The sequence below is a fragment of the Triticum aestivum genome, chromosome 4A (assembly GCF_018294505.1).
Source record: "Triticum aestivum cultivar Chinese Spring chromosome 4A, IWGSC CS RefSeq v2.1, whole genome shotgun sequence".
Lineage (NCBI taxonomy): Eukaryota > Viridiplantae > Streptophyta > Magnoliopsida > Poales > Poaceae > Triticum > Triticum aestivum.
The window spans coordinates 164,333,330-164,356,113 of record NC_057803.1 but is presented as its reverse complement, the minus strand read 5'-3'; the positions used below and the strand labels follow the sequence as shown (position 1 = coordinate 164,356,113).

The window sequence follows — 22,784 nt, the reverse complement described above, 5'->3', positions numbered from 1 at the left end:
TATTTGCTTGAGAGCATAGCACATGGCTAGATATGGTCTTATTGTATATAAATGAATTCCAACCACACGAACATCAAAGACATCACAACTAGCAACAAGACATCATTGTTGGGATGCTTTGAGAAAGGAAACAAGTATCACAAGAAAGAATGGATAACATGCCATGATACAACCTACACAAGGTTGGTGCAAGAAATGTGTGCATGAAGTATATGAAGATACTTGTTACCGAGATAACATTAGAAGGATGTAGTAGATACCAATTGAAGGTACAAAGTAGTTCATTGATCATCCTAGCTTGACTCCAATAAGCACATGGTGACAACGCCTTCCTTGTGAGTGAGCCGAGCATCCAATGCATTTCCACTTGTTCCTAGAACAACAACACAAACAAAATGGTACCCAAACTCATTGGGACCAAAGAGTTAGAGAACCAACAACACATAGGACAAACTCCACATAAATATGTGCATATAGATATGAAAATGAACTTCATGCACATCTCATCCAATTTGAGACTTGGTGGAGTTCCCCCTATATATTGGGTCAAAGAAAGAAAACATGCCAAAGAAACTACAAGAAGTAAATATGCATGCTCAAGACTTTCAAGAACCGAGACCAAAAGACAAAGAAATACCAAGCAAAGAAAAGATACCAAATGAATAAATAATCACTTGAAGGATATCCATAAAAGATACATCAAGGAATGAGATATCCATTGATACACTCAAAAAGAAAGATGTCAAACTCCCAAAAGAGAGAATGGTTTCAAACAAACCAAGCCCTCTACAAAGTTTCATGATGGCACAAAGCACCAAAAAGAAATGGCTTGCCTTCCACAAACACACACTTGATAAGGATCACAAGATGAGTGTTTTATAGAGAATAGGATAGCTCCCCCAAGACTAGTGCATTATAGAGAATTTGCATTTGAATACAAAATGCACGAGGTGGGATCACCAATTTCACTATATATAGAAAACACTAGACAAGGTCAAGAAATTAATAAGATCCACAAGTGTATGGAATACAATGGGAGTTGACACAATCCTAGGCAAGAGATAAAGCAAATAAAAGCAAAGGCCAATGTAAAGATGATCAATAGTTTCTACCACACATAAGTGAGTACCAATTGTCAAAAGACAAGAAGTATTTGGAAATAATTCCCGGTGGTAGATAACAAGGATATCCGACATCATATTCACACCAAACAAAAAGCAAATTGCAACTTGTAGAGCTAACATGCCACCTAGGGACAAGATAATTTACAATATCAATTCTAGGTGACAATATCTCAAATGTACACATTTTCTAGGCTAGTAATATACACATAGCATATTACTCCCCTATAATGTGATACCAATTAAAGATAAACAAGAGGCAAAATAACGATCCAACATGAGATAATTAATGGACAATATAGAATTTGAATTTATCATGAGAAGACATACCACATAGCGACTAGATAATCTTGAAATATCAATACTAGATGGTATTACTCATGTACACACATATATAGGATTGTGAGGTGCACAAAGCACATCACTCCCCCATAATGGGATATTCCATTAATCTCTCACAAGAGCCAACAAAGAAAAGAACAAGTTGCAAAAGGCTCAATGCATGACACACACGTACATGATGTGCAAACCAACACACACATACTTGATTGCTCAAGATAATCAAGTTGGAAGCACAACATATACAAACACACGCAAGGAACAAAACCAAACATGCAAAGGGGTAAGTAACTATCAATGTAAACACTTTAAGCACGAGTTACCGCATGGAGAAACATTGGATATAAGATAGAAACTTGATAATTCGAATAACTTGGCTTGAGACAATTAGAATGATGAAGTCCCCTTAATTCTTCATAAAGTAGCCAAGTCTCCAATGCCCTCCAACAACACCTATTGATCCAGTTTGAGCTTGTTGGTCCCCAACCAAGTTGGGTCCTAAGAGGTTAGTCACAATAGGCTTGGCTACCCAAATGGTTCTCTTCTTGACACCACTCTGAGTACCAACAACTTTGGCAAACACATTGCCAACCTTATCCTTACCAAGAGAATAGATATCATCAATAATAATTGGGTTGGATAAGTTACCACTAGTGCATGAAGAGGTGAGGTGACCTTTCTCACGACATAAGTAGCAACGTCTACTCTTCACTTTCTTCTCACTTGATTTCTTAACTTGAGAAGTATTAGCTTGAGGATTCTTGGGAAGAGGACGTTCTTCAACTTGTGGTTGAGCATGAGATCGAACTTGTGGCCGCTTCCCTTGTTGCTTGTCACTAATGGCCTTCTTCTTCAATGGGCAAGATCTAACATGATGCCCTTCTACTTTGCACTTGAAGCAAACAATCTTGGCCGAATTCTTGACTTGTTCTTGGCCCTTCTTTTTGTTCATCTTGGACTTATTCTTCTTCTTGGAGTTGAATCCAAGTCCACCTTTGTCATTGGGGGATTTTTGCACACTCAAGATATTGTTGAGTGTGAATTTCCCTTCATGACTCTTTTCCAAGTCTTTCTTCAAAGAAGTGACTTGGGCCTTGAGCTCTTTGATTTCCTCTACATGGTTAGTCTCAACACAAGTACTAGAGGAAGTATAAGCTTCATTGTTAGAGCAACAAGGCAAGGAAAGCAATTCATCACAAGATGTATCAACATTGTGAGTAGATGAATTACAAGGACTAGCACATGGCAACATAGCATTTTGACTAGAAGTAGTGCTAGTATCCACATGAGGCTCACTAGATGTTACCTTAGCAATCATGGCCTCATGAGCTATATTTAGCACATTATGGGATACTAGAAGATCATCATGAGAGCTTGAGAGCTTTTCATGACTTTCTTCCAATTTCCCATAATTGCTAGATAGCAACTCAAGTTGAGCCCGTAGCTCAACATTCTCCTTCAAAATGGATGCTTCACAAGTAATAGAGTTAGTAGCACAAGCATCATCATTAACAACAAGAGGAGAGGACAACTTGGAAAGCTCTTTTAAATAAGAAGCTTCAAGTTGAGCATGAGACTCGGTGAGTTTGATGAGCTCACCCTTAATGACCCTTGAGCCATTTTTGAGGTGCTCAAAATCCTCAAGGAGTCTAGCATGAGCAACCTCAAGCTTAGCATTTTTAGTTTCAAAATCATTGGCCACCATAAGAGCTCTATCACGAGATTCCCTCACTCTAGATAATTCTAGAGCAAAAGTCTCCTCAAGAGATTCCTTGGTGGTTTGTTCAAGTTCAAGAGCTTGAGAGAGGTCCGCAATCTCATTAGCGTAATCACGGTCATGACCTTCCATTTTATCAATGGTGACCTCATGCTCCTCAAGACGAGATTCCAACTCATCAATATATTTCTTGCCCCCAGTGGCAATAGACATGATTTCCATGAAGTTGGAACGAGCAATTTTATTCTTAAGAAGAGCTTTAAAAATCATTTCCCCCTTAATTTTTAAGGAGGCAACATCATCATTCTCTTCATCATCAACATCATCATCACTCTTGCCATCATCAATATCATCACAAGATATATTGGGATTAAAAGTGGGAGATACCTTTGAAGCCTTGGCCATAAGGCAAAATGCAATAGATGATGATTTAGGATCCCTTGAAGCACCATCCAAGACCACATCTTGTTTCATGAAGTGTTGGGTTTCCTCTACATTGTTAGCACAACAACTCGAGGAAATACATGCATTTTCATCATGGCAACAAGATATAGCAAGCATATCATCATGAGATTTAGTCAAGCAATTTCTACATGATATGCAAGGACTATCAACACAAGCATGTGAAACATTTGGAGTGCTCGAAGTGCTAAAGTCCAAAGATGAAGCATTGCAATAAGAAAGTGATGAAGGGTTATCAATAATAAGCCCACTATCATCATTGCAATGAACACCACTACTCACCATGTCATTACCTTGTGGCAAACCACACGTAGGTGAAGTAGAAGAAGTTGAGAACACAACACGGCCGGAGGTGGAGGGAGAACAATCATCCCCACAAAACTTGGACACGCCATATTTATCTTGAAGCTTTGTCCACAAGTCATGAGCATCCCGGAACGGCATGAGTTGAAATATAACTACATGCTCAAAGCATCGAAAAGCACATTAGAAGCTTGAGCATTGAGATAAGAGTTTTTCTCATCCTCTAAAGATAATCTTAGGGGATCCTTTGGAGGAGAAAAACTCATATCTACAATTCGCTCTAAATTTGGGTCCATGACCCTAAAGAGATTAAGCATGCGAATTACCCAAACATCAAAATTTGTGCCATCGAAACTAAGAGTGTCAGAGAATTCTAATCCCCTAGTCGACATCTTTACTCTCTAGGTGGTTAAGCCGAACAAAGAGAGATGAGGCTTTGATACCAATTGAAAGATCATGGATGTCGCCTAGAGGGGGGGGGTGACTAGGCGCTTTAAAATAATTATGGTTTAGGCTTGAAAAAATGCGGAATAAACCTAGCGGTTAATTTGTCAAACACAAAACCTACAACAAATAGGCTCACCTATGTGCACCAACAACTTATACTAAGCAAGATAAACAACTATGTGATAGCAAGATATATGACAAGAAACAATATGGCTATCACAAAGTAAAGTGCATAAGCAAAGGGCTCGGGTAAGAGATAACCGAGGCACGCAGAGATGACGATGTATCCCGAAGTTCACACCATTGCGGATGCTAATCTCCGTTTGGAATAGTGTGGAGGCACAATGCTCCCCAAGAAGCCACTATGGCCACCGTAATCTCCTCACGCCCTCGCACAATGCAAGATGTCGTGATTCCACTAAGGGACCCTTGAGGGCGGTCATCGAACCCGTACAAATGGCAACCCTTGGGGGCGGTCACCGAACCCGTACACTTTGGCAACCCTTGGGGGCGGTCACCGGTACCCATCAAATTGCTCGGGGCGATCTCCACAACCTAATTAGAGACCCCGACGCTTGCCCGGAGCTTTACACCATAATGATTGAGCTCCGAACACCACCAACCATCTAGGGCGCCCAAACACCCAAGAGAAAAAAGCTCAAAGGTACCTGATACGTCTCCAACGTATCTATAATTTTTGATTGCTCCATGCTATATTATCTACTGTTTTGGACTATATTAGGCTTTATTTCCTACTTTTATATTATTTTTGGGACTAACCTATTAACCGGAGGCCCAGCCCAGAATTGTTGTTTTTTTGCCTATTTCAGTGTTTCGAAGAAACGGAATATCAAACGGAGTCCAAACGGAATGAAACCTTCGGGAACGTGATTTTCTCACTGAACGTGATCTAGGAGACTTGGACCCTACGCCAAGGCATCAGAGAGGCGGTCACGAGGGTGGGGGCGCCCCCCTAGGGCGTGCCCCCTGCCTCGTGGGCCCCTCGGAGCTCCACCGACGTACTCCTTCCTCCTATATATACCTACGTACCCCCAAACGATCAGAACAGGAGTCAAAAACCTAATTCCACCGCTGCAACTTTCTGTATCCATGAGATCCCATCTTGGGGCCTGTTCCGGAGCTCCGCCGGAGAGGGCTGTCATCACGGAGGGCTTCTACATCATCATAGCCTCTTCGATGAAGTGTGAGTAGTTTACCTCAGACCTTCAGGTCCATAGTTAGTAGCTAGATGGATTCTTCTCTCTTTTTGGATCTCAATACAAAGTTCTCCCCCTCTCTTGTGGAGATCTATTCGATGTAATCTTCTTTTTGCGGTGTGTTTGTTGAGACCGATGAATTATGGGTTTATGATCAAGTCTATCTATGAATAATATTTGAATCTTCTCTGAATTCTTTTATGTATGATTGGTTATCTTTGCAAGTCTCTTCGAATTATCCGTTTGGTTTGGCCAACTAGATTGGTAGTTCTTGCCATGGGAGAAGTGCTTAGCTTTGGGTTCGATCTTGCGGTGTCCTTTCCCAGTGACAGAAGGGGCAGCAAGGCACGTATTGCATCATTGCCATCGAGGATAACAAGATGGGGTTTATTTCATATTGCATGAATTTATCTCTCTACATCATGTCATTTTGCTTAAGGCGTTACTCTATTTTTAACTTAATACTCTAGATGCATGCTGGATAGCGGTCGATGAGTGGAGTAATAGTAGTAGATGCAAAATCGTTTTGGTCTACTTGTCACGGACGTGATGCCTATATACATGATCATGCCTAGATATTCTCATAACTATGATCAATTCTGTCAATTGCTCAACAGTAATTTGTTCACCCACCGTAGAATACTTATGCTCTTGAGAGAAGCCACTAGTGAAACCTATGGCCCCCGGATCTATTCTCATCATATCAATCTCCATCACTTTAATCTTGCTTTGCTTTTTTACTTTGCATCTCTATACCAAAAATACCAAAAATATTATATCTATCAGATCTCACTCTCGTAAGTGACCGTAAAGGGATTGACAACCCCTAATCGCGTTGGTTGCGAGTAGCTATCGTTTTGTGCAGGTACGAGGGACTTGAGCGTGGCCTCCTACTGGATTGATACCTAGGTTCTCAAAAACTGAGGGAAATACTTACGCTATTTTGCTGCATCATCCCTTCCTCTTCGGGGAAAACCAACGCAAGCTCAAGAGGTAGCAGTACCAAGCACCCAAGAGTAATAAGCTTCTCAACTTGTAACTTCCACGTATCACGTGGAGAACTCAAACCGATGCACCAAATGCAATGGCAAGGGCACACGGTGTGCCCAAGTCCTTCTCTCTCAAATCCCACCGAAACAACTAATGCTAGGGAGGAAAATGAGAGGAAGAACAAGAAGGAGAACACCAAGAACTCCAAGATCTAGATCCAAGGGGTTCCCCTCACCTAGAGGAGAAAGTGATTGGTGGAAATGTGGATCTAGATCTCCTCTCTTTTTTCCCTCAAAAACTAGCAAGAATCCATGGAGGGATTAAGAGTTAGCAAGCTCGAAGAAGGTCAACAATGGGGTAAGAACATGAGCTCAAAGGATAAGGTTCATTGGGGAAGAAGACCCCCTTTTATAGGTGGGGAAAAATCCAACCGTTATGCTCATAGCCCGCACCGAGCGGTACTACCGCTCCAAGGAGCGGTAGTAGCCCTATGAAACACAACAGCGAGGAGGCAAAAAAGCTAGAAGAACCGTCGGAGCGGTAGTACCGCTTGACCTCACGATACTACCGCTAGGGGTAGCGATACTACTGCTAAGGGTAGCGGTACTACTGCTTGTGAGCGGTACTAAAAAATTACATCCGTACCTACCACCGCTGGACTTGTGACAAGTTTTTGGCCCCGAGTGGAAGTAGCCACGGAAGTAGCCACGGTAGTACTGCTCCAAGTGGTAGTACCTCTCCCAAGAGTGGTAGTAAAAAATTACATCCGCTCCTGTCCGCGGTAGTACCGCTGCAGCCTTTTCCGAACACCAAAACTAACACAACTTCTGCAAACGGGCTCCGAATTCGACGAAACCAAGTTTGTTGGAAATCTAGCGACAAGGGCTAACACAATCTTGATAGAAATACCAATAGGAAGCAAATGAGAAAATGACTAAAAGAAAATGGTGAGAACCCTTCCTCAGAAAAGACCGGTAAAACCTCCAACACCGAAAACATCATAGAAGACGCATGCAAACTCCGTTTTCGATGAACTCAAGCTTGTCATCAAGATGACCATAAGCTCTAAGACTCACAAAGAGAACCAAACAAGAACCAAGAAACATGATGCAAGGATGCAATGGTTTGAGCTCTCGACGAACGATACGATCAAGCTACTCACTTGAGAGCCTCCCTTGATAGTACGGCTATCGATCCTATAACCCGATCTCCCAACTACCACCATGAGACCGATAAAATAGAAAACCTATCAAGGTCAAACCTTTTCCTTGCACATGATCCACTTGAGCTAGATGATGACAATCTTGTCCTCCTCAAGATGGACCACCTTTCTTGATTGCGTTGGGTCGATGGAGACTAGATGATTGCTCCCCCATACTCCACTATGGGTGCGCCACTCTTCGGCACATCTTCACAAGTCCATTGACACCACAATGGATGGCAAGCTTCAAGCACTTGATCTCTTCGTGATTCTCCACTTGAACTTGCACACGACAATCTTGATGACGATCACCACTTGATGTCATCCTTCCCATGGGTTGTATGATATCATCCTCTTGACGCAAGCCCATGGACACGTACCTAACCCCACATAGACTCTCACATAGACCATGGGTTAGTACACAAACTGCAATGGACAATGCTTACCATACCATGGGATCACTTGATCCCTCTCGGTACATCTTCTACTCTTTGTGAGTTGATCAACTTGATTCACTCTTGACTTAGTCTTGATCAACCTTGAATCTTTCCAACTCTCTTCGTTTGGATGATGTCTTGAAGGTAAACATGAATGATCACACAATCTTCTTCTTCAAGACATGCTTGCAATAAGCTCAACACTCACATGACCAATCTTTGGATAATTCCTTAATAGCACCTTGGTCAACCCATAAACTCCTTGAAACCAACACACGGACTTCAAGAAATGCCTATGGAAAAAATCCTTCAAATATAACTCAATGCAACCATTAGTCCATAGAGAATGTCATCAATTACCAAAACCACACATGGGGGCACCGCATGTCCTTTCACAACTTTTTCCGCCGCCGCAAGCGTCTGTTTTTCCGCGATCCCATCTGGAGGCCTTCGCCGGTACTCTGCCAGAGTGGGAATTCATCATGGAGGGATTCTACATCAACTTTGCTGCATCTCCGACGATGTGTGAGTAGTTACCATAGGACCTATGGGTCCATAGTGATTAGCTAGATGGCTATCTCTCTCACTTTGATCTTCAATACAATATTCTCCTCAGAGTTCTATTCGATGTGATCTTCTCTTGCAATGCGTTTGTTGGGATCCGATGAATTGTGGGTTTATGATCAGATTATTCATAGAAAGTAATTGATTCTTTTTGGAAATTTTATTATGTGTCCTTGTTATAGCTATGTAATGCTTATGAGTAGATCTTCAGTGGAAGTGGTGCATAGTAGTAGGTTCAATCTTCGGTGTCCTCACTCTGTGACAAGAGCAGTAGCAAGGCACATATTTGTATTGTTGGTACTAAGGAGAAAACAACGGGGTTTAATCATATTGCTTGGTTTCACTAAAAAAAACACTTCCGTGATGATACGTCTTTGTCGTAGTAGGTCATGTTTTCTGTCATGCATATACATCTATGGCGATTTTATGACAGCATTAAGATAGTCATACCTGTGCTGTAGTAGAAGCGTTCCATGACAACACTAAAATTATCATCACGTAAGTGTTCACTTCCATGATGATAAATGTCGCTCATGGAAGTGTTCTCATCAAGGGTAACCGACGGGTGTTTTTATCAAATGTCGCTTACATTCAGCTCCTAAGGGTCTTGAGACAATTTCTACTGTTAATTGCTCTATATCAGTTTAGACATCCCTAAGAATAAGATGTTGAAGATAACTGAATTCAAAAGAAATGTCTCGGACATGGAATAATTTAGTTTCCTACATCTCTCAATTTCCGAGCTAAACAAGTCATATGATTTTGCTTGAACATTTCAGATTTATGATTTATGTAAAAATTATGAACTATAAATAATGTCTTGGGGACTATAAATAATGCCGCTAGAACATTAATGACAATAACATTGTCGCAAATGATAATCCAATCATCTCGCGTACTGTATTTTGCATCTGCAGGACCTAGCTAAATCAACCTTCTTAATAACCTTGTCCTGAACACCAAACCTCACTCAATTACGTTAGTGTGAAACATCCAATTGTCCAACAGATAAAAAAGCTACATACATCCTTTAGTCCTTATACCAATCAGCATCGAGCAAACACTACCATTCATACATACAGACCTAAAATCAAAACAAAGTCTGAGAACAGAGAACAATCGTTCATGCAAAAATCGAAATTTTGGTTTAGGAAGCGGGCGAGCTGCTTATCCATGTGCTCTCTCCAACTCTCCCATGATAACCAGTCCCAACAACAACAAAAGCAATCAAGCAACTATCACATGGTACATACAACAAGCAAAAAAGGAGTGCTTACTTGGATTAATTAATGGCAAGGTTATGCAGACAAAAGTGGCGATTATTGTGCCCCATAGTTGCTGGAATCCAGATCGGAAATGAGATCTTCGGGCAGAGAAAGGCACTCCAGGCAGTTACCGTTGGCTACTCAGTGGTATGGCGACCAATGCGACATGCTGCCACCGGCCGGACACGGGGAGGTGCGTACTCGGCAACAAGAGCCCGGTGCCGTCGGCTTCTTTGAGAGGATGGAGGACTGGCGGCTTCTTTGAGAAGATGGAAGTGGCCGGACAGCGGGAGGCGACCGACGACGCTGACCATGGAGACGGGATCCGGCGTCGGCGGTTGACAGGTGCAAGTGAGTCGGCGAGGTGAGACAGCATGGGGGGGGGGGATTCAGGAGGCAGCCGGAGGCGAGGATAGGGCGTCGTTCGAGGGATGGTAGCGAGGGTGTCGTGCTGGTGCGAGCGAGATGGTGCAGTGGTCGCGTGCGAGACGAAGGGTGGTGGCCAAGGGACAAACTTGGACTCTTCGGCCTCATCGCCCTCGCATAGCCTCTCAGTACTCGGGGTCGCGCTCGTCGTTGACGTTGGCAGAGGTGGCTCCATGTGCAAGATGGCCATGGCACCGACAACGATGTGGCAAGCTCCGCCGCGGGATAAGCGAGATAGACACTGACCAACGCCGACATGTGCGAGCGGGGCAGCAGGTGTCGCGCTGGCGGGGTGCGGGGAGGGGTCAAAGACTATGACGGAGGATCAGCGGCCGGGAGGCTGCGGGCCTGTTGGTGTTGCAGGGATGCGGAACCGCTGGAGAATGGGAGAAGGTATTGCGTGGTCTGGCAGTAGACATGGAGGATGGGAGGCGCCGTGAAGTCTGGAGAGGAATGCGTGCGACGCTCCTTTTACGAAGTGCGTCGCGTCATGTGCAATCAAATCAGACCACGATCACGTCCTATTAATCTAGGATATTTTCCCTACAAAAACACGGTAGGTTGAATGGCGTTTTTTTGGATGGATAGGAACAAACGAGACAAATTGTCACCGCATACTTTATTTAATTATTAGGAAAGTACGGATCGTTGCATTAGGAAATTTGATATTAAAAATTAATTACCAGAAAACTGGATTTTATTGTTTGGTAACGTGCTATTGGTTCCTACTGATTCGTAACGTGGCTAGTTAGGAAAGAAGAAAAGGTTAGAAAAGTTTTTATTGGTAATGTGCTATCGGTTCCTGCCCGTTTATAAGGTATCTAGTTAGAAAACTTTAAAAAAGTCAGGAAAGTTTTTATTGTAAGGGTAAAAAAATCAATGTGAGGAGATATGATGATGGGATGTGAGACGAAGATAAACCAGACGAAAATAAATCATGATACTATTCAACCAACTGAAACATTAAGAGCGAATCAACTTATGGTTGAGTTGGTTAGATGGATAGTGGTATCCCCAACCCACCAGGGTTCAAATCCTGGTGCTCGCATTATTCCTGGATTTATTTCAGGATTTCCGGCGATGCGCTTTCAGTGGAAGGAGACGTTCCCGTCAACGACGAGGCGCCTACGGTGGCTTCGTAAATCTCAAGATGATATGCCGGCTCAGTCTCTCGGAGGTGCTCATAGGGGTTAGGGTGTGCGTGTGTGCGTTCATAGGGATGAGTATATGCGCGTGTATATGAGCGCTTGTGTCTGTACTGATGCTAAAAAAAAACTGAAACATATAAGAGAGGAGATATATAAAGTTAAAAAAAAAGCAAACGGTCGCAGGGCAATTACGCCCGAGGCCCCAGTGGGGAGCATTTCTACACGAATCCAGACAAAAGCCTCGCAAAACGAAATTACCCCCCCTTTGCTCCCGGACAAATTGCAGAAACACCCTCTCCGTTTTGTCGCGGCGGCGACGGCGACAACGCAGATCTCCTCTCGTCCCAAGGCTCCGGCGATCTCTCTGGCTGTGTGAGCGGGAGAGATGGAGCTGTGGAGCAAGCTGAGGAGCCTCGACGCTTACCCCAAGGTGAACGAGGACTTCTACAGCCGCACCCTCTCCGGCGGACTCATCACCATCGTCTCCTCCCTCGCTATCCTCCTCCTCTTCTTCTCAGAGATCCGTACGTACCATCCCCTCTCTCCCGCATCGCCGTCCCAGATCCCTTTTAATTTCGTTTACTCTGTCACCGACATAGTTCGATCACGCCGTCCCGTCCCCGATGGCTTTGCTTGCCTTCCGATAATTACATGCGTTTCGGTGCGAAAATCGAGCATGTTTGATGCGGTTGAGACGTATGCTTGTTGGCCATGTTGTTGGTTTGAATTGAGAAATTAAAATAGTGGATGAAAAAATCGCAATTCTATTACTATCATGGTAGATGCATTTGGACTAGACTAGTTCTACCAGTGGTGCTGTTTGTTCTATTTTGATGCTATGTATGAGTTGATGACATCAGAGTCCCGGGATGGTGTGTGCGTGCACATTTGTGTGTGGATGTGCTGATGTGGTTAATCTTGCATCCATTAGATTGGCTATGCTGCTACCATGGTGAAGTTCTTTTCTTTGTTTAGTTAACATATAAGCTACCATCGTGGGACGGAGGGAGTACTAGAAATGGAGTTCCATTACTTATTTGATATACTTTGATGTAACCAATTGGAGTTGAATTAGATTGGGGGCACCTATAATTTTGTTCTCACTACAGGTTTCAGGATTTTTAGGATCAATATAAGGTGCAGCGATGCAGTGTCTTACCATCTTACTATGCTCATAAATTAATTTGGCACGCTAAAACTGTAAAGGGGGATGGTCTTGTTACATGTTGCAACTATATTTTCCTGAAATGCGGTGCTTCCCTTTGGTCACATTATGCATTAACTTATTGCTGTGTTAACTTATATGCAGGGTTGTATCTATATGCTGCTACAGAGAGTAAGCTCACAGTTGATACCTCAAGAGGGGAAAGGTTACATATCAATGTTAGTGCAGATGCTCATTCTGTCATTCCAAACTTTCCATTTGCCTGGTACTTCTAGCGAGTTTCGTCTATTTCTTTGGTGTTTAATGTTGGTCCTTCCATGCTTGTTAGACGTTTTGAAAGCATGTAACTAAGATCTTATTATACTCAATTGCGCATTTTTATCAGTTTGGCTTCATTTTTTGTATATTCTAAAACTCTATTTACCTTCCGTTCTGACAATGTCTGGAACTGATTTGCTTGTTAGACTTAGACAGCCTTCATTTTCTAGTCCAGACCTCCACAGGTTGGGAAATAATGAGCTTGATATTCTTAGATGTTGTATGGGCGATCTGTCATAAGAACCTTAAATAACTAGTGATAGCCAGCTAGCTGAAAATATTTGCCAAGCCGTCAAAGCCCAGACCATATATGCCATTCCTGGTGAGACACTTTCCATTCTTTTCACATTGCTAATAAACATGTTTGTTTTTGCAGTTTGATGTTACATTCCCCGCTCTTCCCTGTTCTCTTGTTGCTATTGATACTATGGATGTCAGTGGAGAGCAACATTATGATATAGTATGTGATACACTTTTCAACAGTTTCCCTCTTTTCTATTTTTATCATCATGTAAAATGTTTGCCGAGCTCTACTGCATATATCTGTTATCTTGTTTGAGATGCTGAATGACTACTTTGCAGAGACATGACATAATGAAGAAAAGAATTGATCATCTTGGTAATGTAATTGAATCGAGAAAAGATGGAGTTGGTTCCCCTAAGGTACGTTTTCCCAAACTGAAGTAGTGTGTTATTGAAACTATTGTATTTTTATCTAACAATTTATGATAACTTGAACTGCTTGTGTGTTTTAGCATGGCTAATTCAAGATCCATTGCAATTGATCAATCATAGTATAATCAGATCTTGAATTTGTGAATCTTTTTCTTTACTCTCAAGATAGCCGATACTATCGCTGATGAGTTTTGCCTCCATGGATTTTGAATGCTTGTATTGTAAGCTCGCTAGCTGCCTTGCAGTTGATAGTGACTGTTCATGTTATGCCTTTTGAGAACCACCTAGGGTTGAAATATAAAGTATTACTGTATTACTCCCTTTGTTTGTGCTTATAATGCATATTTTTTCAAGTACGGGGACCAACAAGTAGGCCACGCAACTGAAACAATATTTGAAGGACCATGCTATTCATGGTGTTATTATGGTTGTTTACTCATTGATGTTAAAGGAGGAGGGAATATGATTAAATAAAAGAAAACAAAATCTTAAATTTGCATGCATGTTATAGTATTTGTTAATAGCAAACCACAAGAATAGGCCGTATATTTGAAACACAGGGAGTAACTCTTCATGTTATATATTGGAAACCACAACACAGAACCAACCTGTGGTTGGATGGTTAGGAGGTTTGACGCTTTGTCAATCTCAAGACCCGCCGGCTCAGTCTTTCAGAGGTTTTCATAGGGGTAGGGTGTGCATGTGTGCGTTCATAGGGGTGAGTGTATGTACATATTTGTGAGCGTGCGTCTGTACTGTGATTCTCAAAAAAAAAAAAAACACAATTGAGAAACCAATTACAATTCGTGCATATTCAGAGCATGGTGGCCTGGTGGGTGGTGCCTTGAAGTGACTGATATGTTTTTCCTATTAAAGATTAAATATATGTGCACAACATATGCATGTAATGGGGTATCATTCTTCCTTGACTTTGAGCTAACTTCTGGATCCTCTTCTAGATTGAAAGACCATTGCAGAATCATGGTGGAAGGCTTGACCACAATGAGGTTTACTGTGGGTCTTGTTATGGTTCCGAAGAGGTAGGTATCTCTAGTGCAATGATATCATGTGTTTATGTCAATCTTATGACCCTGACCATATACTTAAGCTTATTACTGCAATAATTTCATTTAGATTGAAAATATCATTAATATTGCACTTACAATTATACCAGTCAGATGACCAGTGTTGTAACTCCTGTGAAGAAGTTCGTGATTCCTATCGGAAGAAAGGTTGGGCACTCACTAACGTAGAATCAATTGATCAGGTATTGGACATTCATGTTCCTCCACTTCTATTTGATAGCATAATCTTGTTCCTGTACATTGTTCTTAGCAAATACTATCTCTGTAGTTCCCCATAGTGACATGTGATGTATTCCTTGGGTCCTCTGTCTGTTTATCTACTAAAAAGGAAGTTATTAAAGCAATAGCTTACAACAGTTAATTATAAACTCAGCAAACCACATGTGGTAGAGCACAAGCTGACTAATTTGTACCTGCGACATACGTTAAGTCATGTATCTTCATACTTAACAGATTCATCCTGATGTTGTCATATGCTAGTAGTAACTTGGTCTTCATCTAGTGATATGCTAGTAAGCATTCCCATTGGCTATGAAGTGTGCGTTCATCAAAAGAAGAATTTTATAATACAACTGTTTTTGTGTTATTGTTAGGTAAATATCACACTTCTCATTAGCTTCTATTTAGAACACATTGATTAATTTTTTGAAAGTCACATGAATATATAAATCCCTTTAGCTTATTATTGCATTCTGTTCCGTTCTTTTATGAAGTTAGTTTACTGTCGCTGCTGTCTGCCACTGATCAGTGTGGACTGCCTTTTGGTATTTTGCTTATTGTTATTTTCCTTTCTTTACACGCTCTTCAGTGCAAGAGAGAGGGCTTCGTTCAAAGGTTAAAAGACGAACAAGGCGAAGGTTGCAACATTCATGGGTTTGTAGATGTCAATAAAGTTGCTGGAAATTTTCACTTTGCCCCAGGAAAAAGCTTGGACCATGCATTCAACTTCCTTCAAGATATGTTGAACTTCCAGCCAGAAAATTACAATGCAAGTAGAATTATTTCCTTCTATTTACAGTCCAATTATTGTATTGAACGTAAACATGGACCTTTAATGGCCGACTACCCCCTTTCCCTGAAACAGATAAGCCACAAGATAAACAAACTGTCCTTTGGGAAAGAGTTTCCTGGTGTTATCAATCCTCTTGATGGGTACGATTCTGTGCTTACTGATCAGTTTCTCAATTCATGAAGCCGAACAACTTTTTTTTGTCTCTCTTTGGTTCACAATTTTCCATGTCCCTGATTCTCTCGAGTATTTCAGTGTAGAGTGGAAACAGGAGCAGACAACTGGATTAACAGGGATGTACCAGTATTTTGTGAAGGTAAGATGTTAGACACTGATCAAGCTATCATATTCCTCAATTGGTCTGCACACGCCTCCCAAACGGGGAGCTGGGTTAACGGAACAGAGTCTTACAAATTAGAAAATAAAAGGGGAAAACCCAGTTCAGTACAACTAGTCGATTGTTCTGTTCACTATTACGCTGCTATGTTTATGAAGAGATGCCGACCTTCTGCGTCAGTTTGCTAATCATCTCTTTTTTATACAGGTTGTTCCTACTATCTATACAGATATTAGGGGGCGAAAGATTCACTCAAATCAGGTAAACATCATGGTTTTTTTAATGTTTACTTTTTATTACCAAGCCAAAGTTTCTGGCCAATACTTAACTTCCATGTGCAGTTTTCTGTGACGGAGCACTTCAGAGAAGCAATTGGCCTCCCGAGGCCCCCGCCCGGTGTATATTTCTTCTACGAATTTTCACCAATTCAGGTTAGGAAAGGACCTCTTTTTATTTTATGTTGCTACTGTTGAAGCTTGAACTGCACTTAAGGAGAGTTCATCTACTGATAGTCTGCAACTTTGTATAGAAACAAAGCTTGTCCGCCCCCCCAAAAAGAGACCTATATCATGACTATATATATGGTGCTGTATGCTCGAAAAGAAGCATACACTACTGCATTTAATCCATTAGGTTCGTTTGTTTCTTATCATGAGGTGGCACTTTGACAGGTTGATTTTACTGAAGAGAACACATCGCTTCTTCACTTCCTGACAAACATATGTGCCATTGTTGGAGGTGTGTGATACACTTGTAACCATACGTTGGTGCTTTCCTTCCAAAATATATCCGCATGACAGAGGTGATAGAAATTTCTAACCCATGGTTGATCTTCACTCTGGTGGCAGGCATATTCACCGTGGCAGGCATCATAGATTCTTTTGTGTACCATGGTCATCGTGCGATCAAGAAGAAGATGGAGATCGGAAAGCTGGGGTAAATCCAAGTTGAGCAGCATCTAGGCAGGCAGGCAGCCAGTAGGACGGTAGCCAGAAGCTGAGCTGCCCTGGAAAGGCGAGCAGAGAGCTCAGGAGGAATTTTGGTCAATATTATATTATTGTAATACAGTTCCTAGTTGGTCGACTTTTGCTAATTATTTGATCCCAGAACATAGAGGTTTCTTGTTTCTTTCTTGTGTAAGCAGTCGGATCGCAGTGTTTGTGTTATAGGTCATCAAAGTCTTGTGTAACAACATTTTACATACTCAAAACCCTCAACTCAACGTTGCTGAAAACTCCATTTTGATCTGTTCCGCCGTATGTCATGGTACGATATAGGAGTAGTAGATGATAGATTGGCAATACTATTACTTGTGTCAGGCCGCCGCCTTATGAAAACTTGACCAAATACAGTACATTTGCCGGTATATTTGGTGGCGGCTTGCGTGAAACGTGCGAAAATAGGCGCGAGTGTCGTGTGGTGCGCGCGCAGTGGGCTTGTGGATTCGTCGCCTTCCCCCGGCGCGGCGGTGCCATCACCGCGGAGAAGGACGTATCATGGGATCCCCAATCCCAATCCCAATCCCAATCCCACGCACGGTCATCGCCGGCAGGGAAAGCCCCCCATCACATCATCATCCTTGCCTTTTTCCTTGTCAGATGAAGAGGATCATCAAAAGAAAGAAAGAGAGCAGAAAGCGGGAGGAGACGAATGGAACAAGGGAGGGACACGGAGGCGGAGGGGAACAAGCAGGCGGGCATCGGGCTTAATTGCGTGAGAGCGATCGGAGTGGGGGAATGTGCTCATGTTCCTGGCCGCCAAAGGCCCGGACAGGAGGAATATATATCACCAAAGTTGGATCCATCCATCCATCAAATGATGCGATGCCATGCGAGAGTGATCGCTCTGTCGGAGCAACTGCTGTGCTCTCTCTCCCTCCCTCCGACTCCGACGACGCAGCCCAGTGTAGCGTGGGTGGAGTGTCCCGGTCGGATCAATCAATCAATGGTGGAGTGGCAAAAGGATGATGTCTCCGGGCACGATGCCACTCTACTCTACTCCTGCTACTACTACTTTGTAAGCTCATTACGACTGTTGAGTGTTGGATTCAGTTTCTATTTCAGTTTCAATGCTAGGAACAAGCACTCCGTGGAGCAAAAAAGTGCTCCTAGTATATACATTACTCAATGGGAAAAGCGTATGTACGTAGTATCATCGACCATCGTATAAACGATGCGCCCTCAGGACGCGAGCGTGGCACCAAATGTAGCAGTACTGCGTACGAAATTGGCCCCCTGTCACCATCTCTTCCGCTCCACGCCTTCTTCGAAAAAAACAACAACTATCTATTCCAATTTAAGAGCATCGGAGCACATTAAACGCGCACAGTTTTAAAACCACCATTGCGATGTGATACGTCGACGATATGGGCGGGCGTGAAATATAAATAATAATTTAATTATTCCCGTCTGAAGATCCTCAAGTGTGTGTGTGTGTGTGTCCCTCTCCGACTGTGATTGTTTGCTCCAGACGAGACGGCTGGAGTTAGGGTTAGCTCACTCATCCATTCATTCATTAATCTACAGGGAAACAGCTCCTTTCCACCGCTTCGCTTCAGGACAACAGCTGTTGTTTAAATACCACCGGTGGTGGTACGAGAGATGGATTGATTTATTAGGTGATGATGCTGTTGCTTTACAAGCTTACATATAAAAACTCAATATGGTCGAGCAGGCCCGGGAATTGCCATTGTGGCCCATGTTCCTGTCCCCGTTCCTTAGTGGACATATATTCTCTGCCACTGCTACTAGAGTTCCTTCAGCGAATAGACAAGCTGTGATCACGACAGGTTCAGACGCAACCAGTAGTAGTAGTATGATTTATCCTTCTGCTTCTTTAAACTTGTATGCAATATGTGTAGCATATATCTATCTAGTTTCGTGCCGCTAGTTTGAAAGGGAGAGCTATGTTGGTGGATGAAAAATATAGACACCATATGTTATTCTTTTCATCATTAGTATAATAAAGCCGATGAAGTAGCCTTTCTGGATAGCCGAATACATTCTCTCTTTTCTTCTTCTTCTTCTTCTTCTTCCAGCGGCAAGACAAGAGAAGGCCAGCGACGCCACGCTGGAGGCTAATAGTTTTTGAAGATACGGATTAGAGACTAACCGCAATGTACTAGTACTAGTAGTAGTTTATTAGCCCATGTGGCGAGCGGGACTAATATTCCCTCGTCCTGCACACCACACCACCAATGCAAATGCATATGCGGCCGTTGGTTTAATTAGCCACGGGAAATGAGATGAAGGTTGACCTGGCTGGATGTGGTTTCAGGCCTCAACATGTCTGTCCGTCTGGATAATGCTCACATGCATGCATGGCGAGAACGATCCGGGTGTCTATCCATCCATCCTTGAGAATTTGAGATAGATGGCTTGCTGAGTGCTTGTTGCTCAAGACAGTTGAGACGATGCATGGTCTTAATGTTGGTGATTTTAGCTGATGATGATGGGTGTGCTGTTAAGTGTTAAGTAGCATTCATGCCCATCATGATTCTGGCACTGTTTGCTGTGCCTGTGCCGGCTCATTGCTCCAGTTTCTGTCATTACCCATTAGATTAGATGGAGTCCATCAGGGATCACACACATCAGTGGCCATAACCCATTACACAGACAGACAGACAGACGGAGAAGAACATGAGCAAAGCGATTGGCCTTTAACCCAACCACCGTCCAAAAGCCCTAGAATGTTTCCTTTTCATCCATTTCATTTCATTTTAGTACACTTGTGCAAAAACTAATCCTTATTGGAGTAGCAGCAACAGAGCGTACTCTCCCTCGCTTACCTTTTCTTCTTCTTCCTCTAACTTCGCAGCGCACTCCTCCACCAGCTCCTCCACAACAGACAGACCAGATTAATCAATGAAATCCAGGATCACAGCACAGCACAGCACAGCTGCTCCATTACATTACATCAACACAAGAAAATGCGTTTTGTTTTACGCAGTCACTAACCTAACGCCAAAAAATATATATAGTGCTACCAAAATGCATGCTCATCCAACCAACAATCACTAGCACCGGTGGTTGGTAACCAACAGGAACTCATGGATAGCCCAAGGAATCAAACAGCTGGAAAACATGCTATGTCTAGCCTAACCCCCTCTGTAATCGCGACACACACATGTCATCCACAGCAGCTCACAATGCAAACCCAGCAAAGCATGCCATTATCTCCATCCTTACACAGTTTTGGTGCCTTCCTCCTCCCACAAGTCAAGGATGATTATCACATAATAATAAAGATCAAGGCATCTCATCTGCCTCCCACACAGCAAGCATTTTGACAATGTCCATCTCGTCCAATTCCGGGTCAATAATGCGTGCGTGGATTACATTACTACTAGTACAACACAAAGAAAAAGTAGTAGTAGCATATGCACTCCGGAATAGATTTGCCTAGTCTGGCACAAGAATGTGCAGTGCAGATCAAGTAAGTAAGCCGATCCGAATTGCTGTATGGATGGATATTGTGTGCATCGCGGAAAGCTTATCCCCAACACTAAGTAACTCTCATCTCAGTCCGGCTAGGAACAAGGGTTAGAGAGTGCAAGAGAGAAGCAATAGGATTACCATTCTTGACAATTGGATTAGGATAGGAGCAAATGCAAATTCAGGGCCGCACCAACGTGGGAGCTTATCCTGAAGCACCAGTGGTTTAGTTTCCTGGTCACAAACTCACACTACCTCGGTTTAGATATGCAGTCTCCTCCTTTTCATGTTGATGAGGAAAGCTCAACTTCTTATTCACTACTGTAGTATAAATTGCAGACAATTTTATATTGAGAACAATGATATAGTAAGTACTATGTGGTAATGTCGTATCACTTCATTTCATTCATCCATTAATCGATCACATCACATCACCGCAACGAAATGATGCTAAGGCAGTAGCGAAGAAATGAGATACTACGTAGTATGAGACATGATCGCTGCTGTTACAAACAACAAGTAACACCTCGGTGTGCCTGCCTGCCTGCCTGCCACTGAGCAGAGCTGAAGCCAACAGAGCAGAGCAATCTATCCGGTGGCCATCGCCATCGCCATCGCCATCGCCATCGCGCAAGGATTAGAATCCGTTCATCTCTAGCAGGTAGGTGCGGCGCTTGCTGAGCATCGCCACGGCCTCCCTGAAGGGCCCGTCGAAGGCGCCGGCCACGAACTCGTCCAGCTCCTTGCGCCCACCGCCGATGCCGCCGGCCTCGCCCACGGGCTTGATCACCACCAGCGTCGCGCCCTGGATCCTCGTCCCGTCTGACAGCTCCAGCATGGGCGCGTATCGGAGCTTCATGTTGCAGGCCGGCACCTGCGTGCGGTTGGCGGCGGCGGCGGCGGCGGCGAGCGGCTTGTCGGTGAACTCCTTGAGCTGCGGGCGCTCCATGCACAGCGTGCCCTGGCCGTGCGCGTCCGTCAGCTCCACGCGCTCCAGGGTGGGGTGCTCCTTGACGATCTCGCGGAGGAGGTAGTGCCTGGTGGCCGCAGCGATGAGCGAGCTGATGGTCCACACCACGCGCAGCTTCAGCCCGCCGTTGGTGTAGAAGGACTCGGGTATGCTCCCATTGTCGTCGTCCCCCTGCGAGGCGTCGTGCTCGTCCGGGGCCCCGGAGGCGGAGGCGGAGGCGGAGGGCGGGTGCGAGGCGTGCTCCAGCCTTGTCCCGCCCAGGATGACGCAGCTCTGGAGCGTGGTGCCGAAGACGGCCTTCCACCTGAGGAGGACGCCGTCGTCGGTGCCGACGTCGGAGACTGGGAGCTCCATGCGGAGGTTGCGGATGCTGCTGAAGTTCTTGAGCACCTGCGCGGGCGAGTGGTGCGGCGCGTGCTTGGCGGCCGCGTGGCCGGCGGGCCTGGCCCCGGCGTCGCAGTGTCCGCCGAAGGGCTTGAGCACGGCGAGGAGCACGGTCTTGAGGAGGCCGGAGAGGACGCCGCGCTGGCGCGGGAGGGCGAGCGCGTCGTCGGCGTCGGCGGCGGCGATGACGCGGTCGATGCGGAGGCAGGCGTCGTCGACGAGCGGGACGAGCGCGTTGAAGCGGCGCGAGACGGCGGAGCAGCGGCCGAGCGAGCGCGCGTCGGCGAGCTTGTTGAAGATGAGGAGCACCAGCGAGTCCGGCACGCTGTCGAAGTGGTCCTCCCCCTGCAGCTGCGCCAGGAGCAGGTCCTCGGCGAACACCCGGTGCCTGGACTGCATTCTGGCTTCAGCTGTGGCGCGCGCGCGAGAGAGACAGCGGCAGCAGCAGGAGGAGGAGGTGGAGTTGGTGAGGTTCCGGTTGGAGGAGGATGAAGAGGGTGGTGGTGATGGTGAGTAATGGATGGCGAGGGGGAGAGAGTTATAAAGGCGCGCGAGCGAGACCTCTCCTCTTGTTTAACTCCATGACTCGCTGTCGGGCACCACCCTAATCCTAATCATACCGTTAAGAGAGAGGGAGGGAGAGAGCAGGACGACCATTTTTCTTCTTCTTTTCTTTACCTCCCCTTGTTTCTTCTTCCTCCCTGTGCTCCTTACCAGTAGGCAGGCAGTAGCCATTGTTCAGTGCATTTTTTTAAAAAAAAAATCAAACTT

General features: G+C 44.2%; 2 protein-coding genes across 2 annotated transcripts; one reads left to right on the top strand and one right to left on the bottom strand.

The window, feature by feature from the left end:
• The first annotated feature begins 11,852 nt into the window (after positions 1 to 11,852).
• LOC123085724 (endoplasmic reticulum-Golgi intermediate compartment protein 3) lies at positions 11,853 to 17,465 on the top strand. The gene is made up of 13 exons (XM_044507418.1): positions 11,853 to 12,161; positions 12,947 to 13,020; positions 13,497 to 13,580; positions 13,703 to 13,783; positions 14,755 to 14,835; positions 14,970 to 15,062; positions 15,689 to 15,868; positions 15,965 to 16,032; positions 16,145 to 16,205; positions 16,434 to 16,487; positions 16,568 to 16,657; positions 16,898 to 16,964; positions 17,075 to 17,465. Exons 1-13 carry the CDS (start codon positions 12,023 to 12,025, stop codon positions 17,164 to 17,166), a joined length of 1,164 nt encoding a protein of 387 aa, XP_044363353.1. The 5' UTR covers positions 11,853 to 12,022; the 3' UTR covers positions 17,167 to 17,465.
• A 3,559-nt stretch (positions 17,466 to 21,024) lies between these two features.
• Positions 21,025 to 22,547, bottom strand: LOC123085723 (F-box protein At5g46170). The gene has a single exon (XM_044507417.1). It carries the CDS (start codon positions 22,410 to 22,412, stop codon positions 21,297 to 21,299), a length of 1,116 nt encoding a protein of 371 aa, XP_044363352.1. The 5' UTR covers positions 22,413 to 22,547; the 3' UTR covers positions 21,025 to 21,296.
• Between the last annotated feature and the right edge of the window lie 237 nt (positions 22,548 to 22,784).

What these genes read in the sequence shown, in the direction of transcription:
- LOC123085724 (XM_044507418.1), top strand. Translation starts at nt 12,023, where the DNA reads ATGGAGCTGTGGAGCAAGCTGAGGAGCCTCGACGCTTACCCCAAGGTG. An exon ending in ATGGAGTTGGTTCCCCTAAG is followed by an intron (nt 13,784 to 14,754) that starts GTACGTTTTCCC and finishes ATCCTCTTCTAG; the next exon opens with ATTGAAAGACCATTGCAGAA. An exon ending in GAAAGATTCACTCAAATCAG is followed by an intron (nt 16,488 to 16,567) that starts GTAAACATCATG and finishes TTCCATGTGCAG; the next exon opens with TTTTCTGTGACGGAGCACTT.
- LOC123085723 (XM_044507417.1), bottom strand. Translation starts at nt 22,412, where the DNA reads ATGCAGTCCAGGCACCGGGTGTTCGCCGAGGACCTGCTCCTGGCGCAG.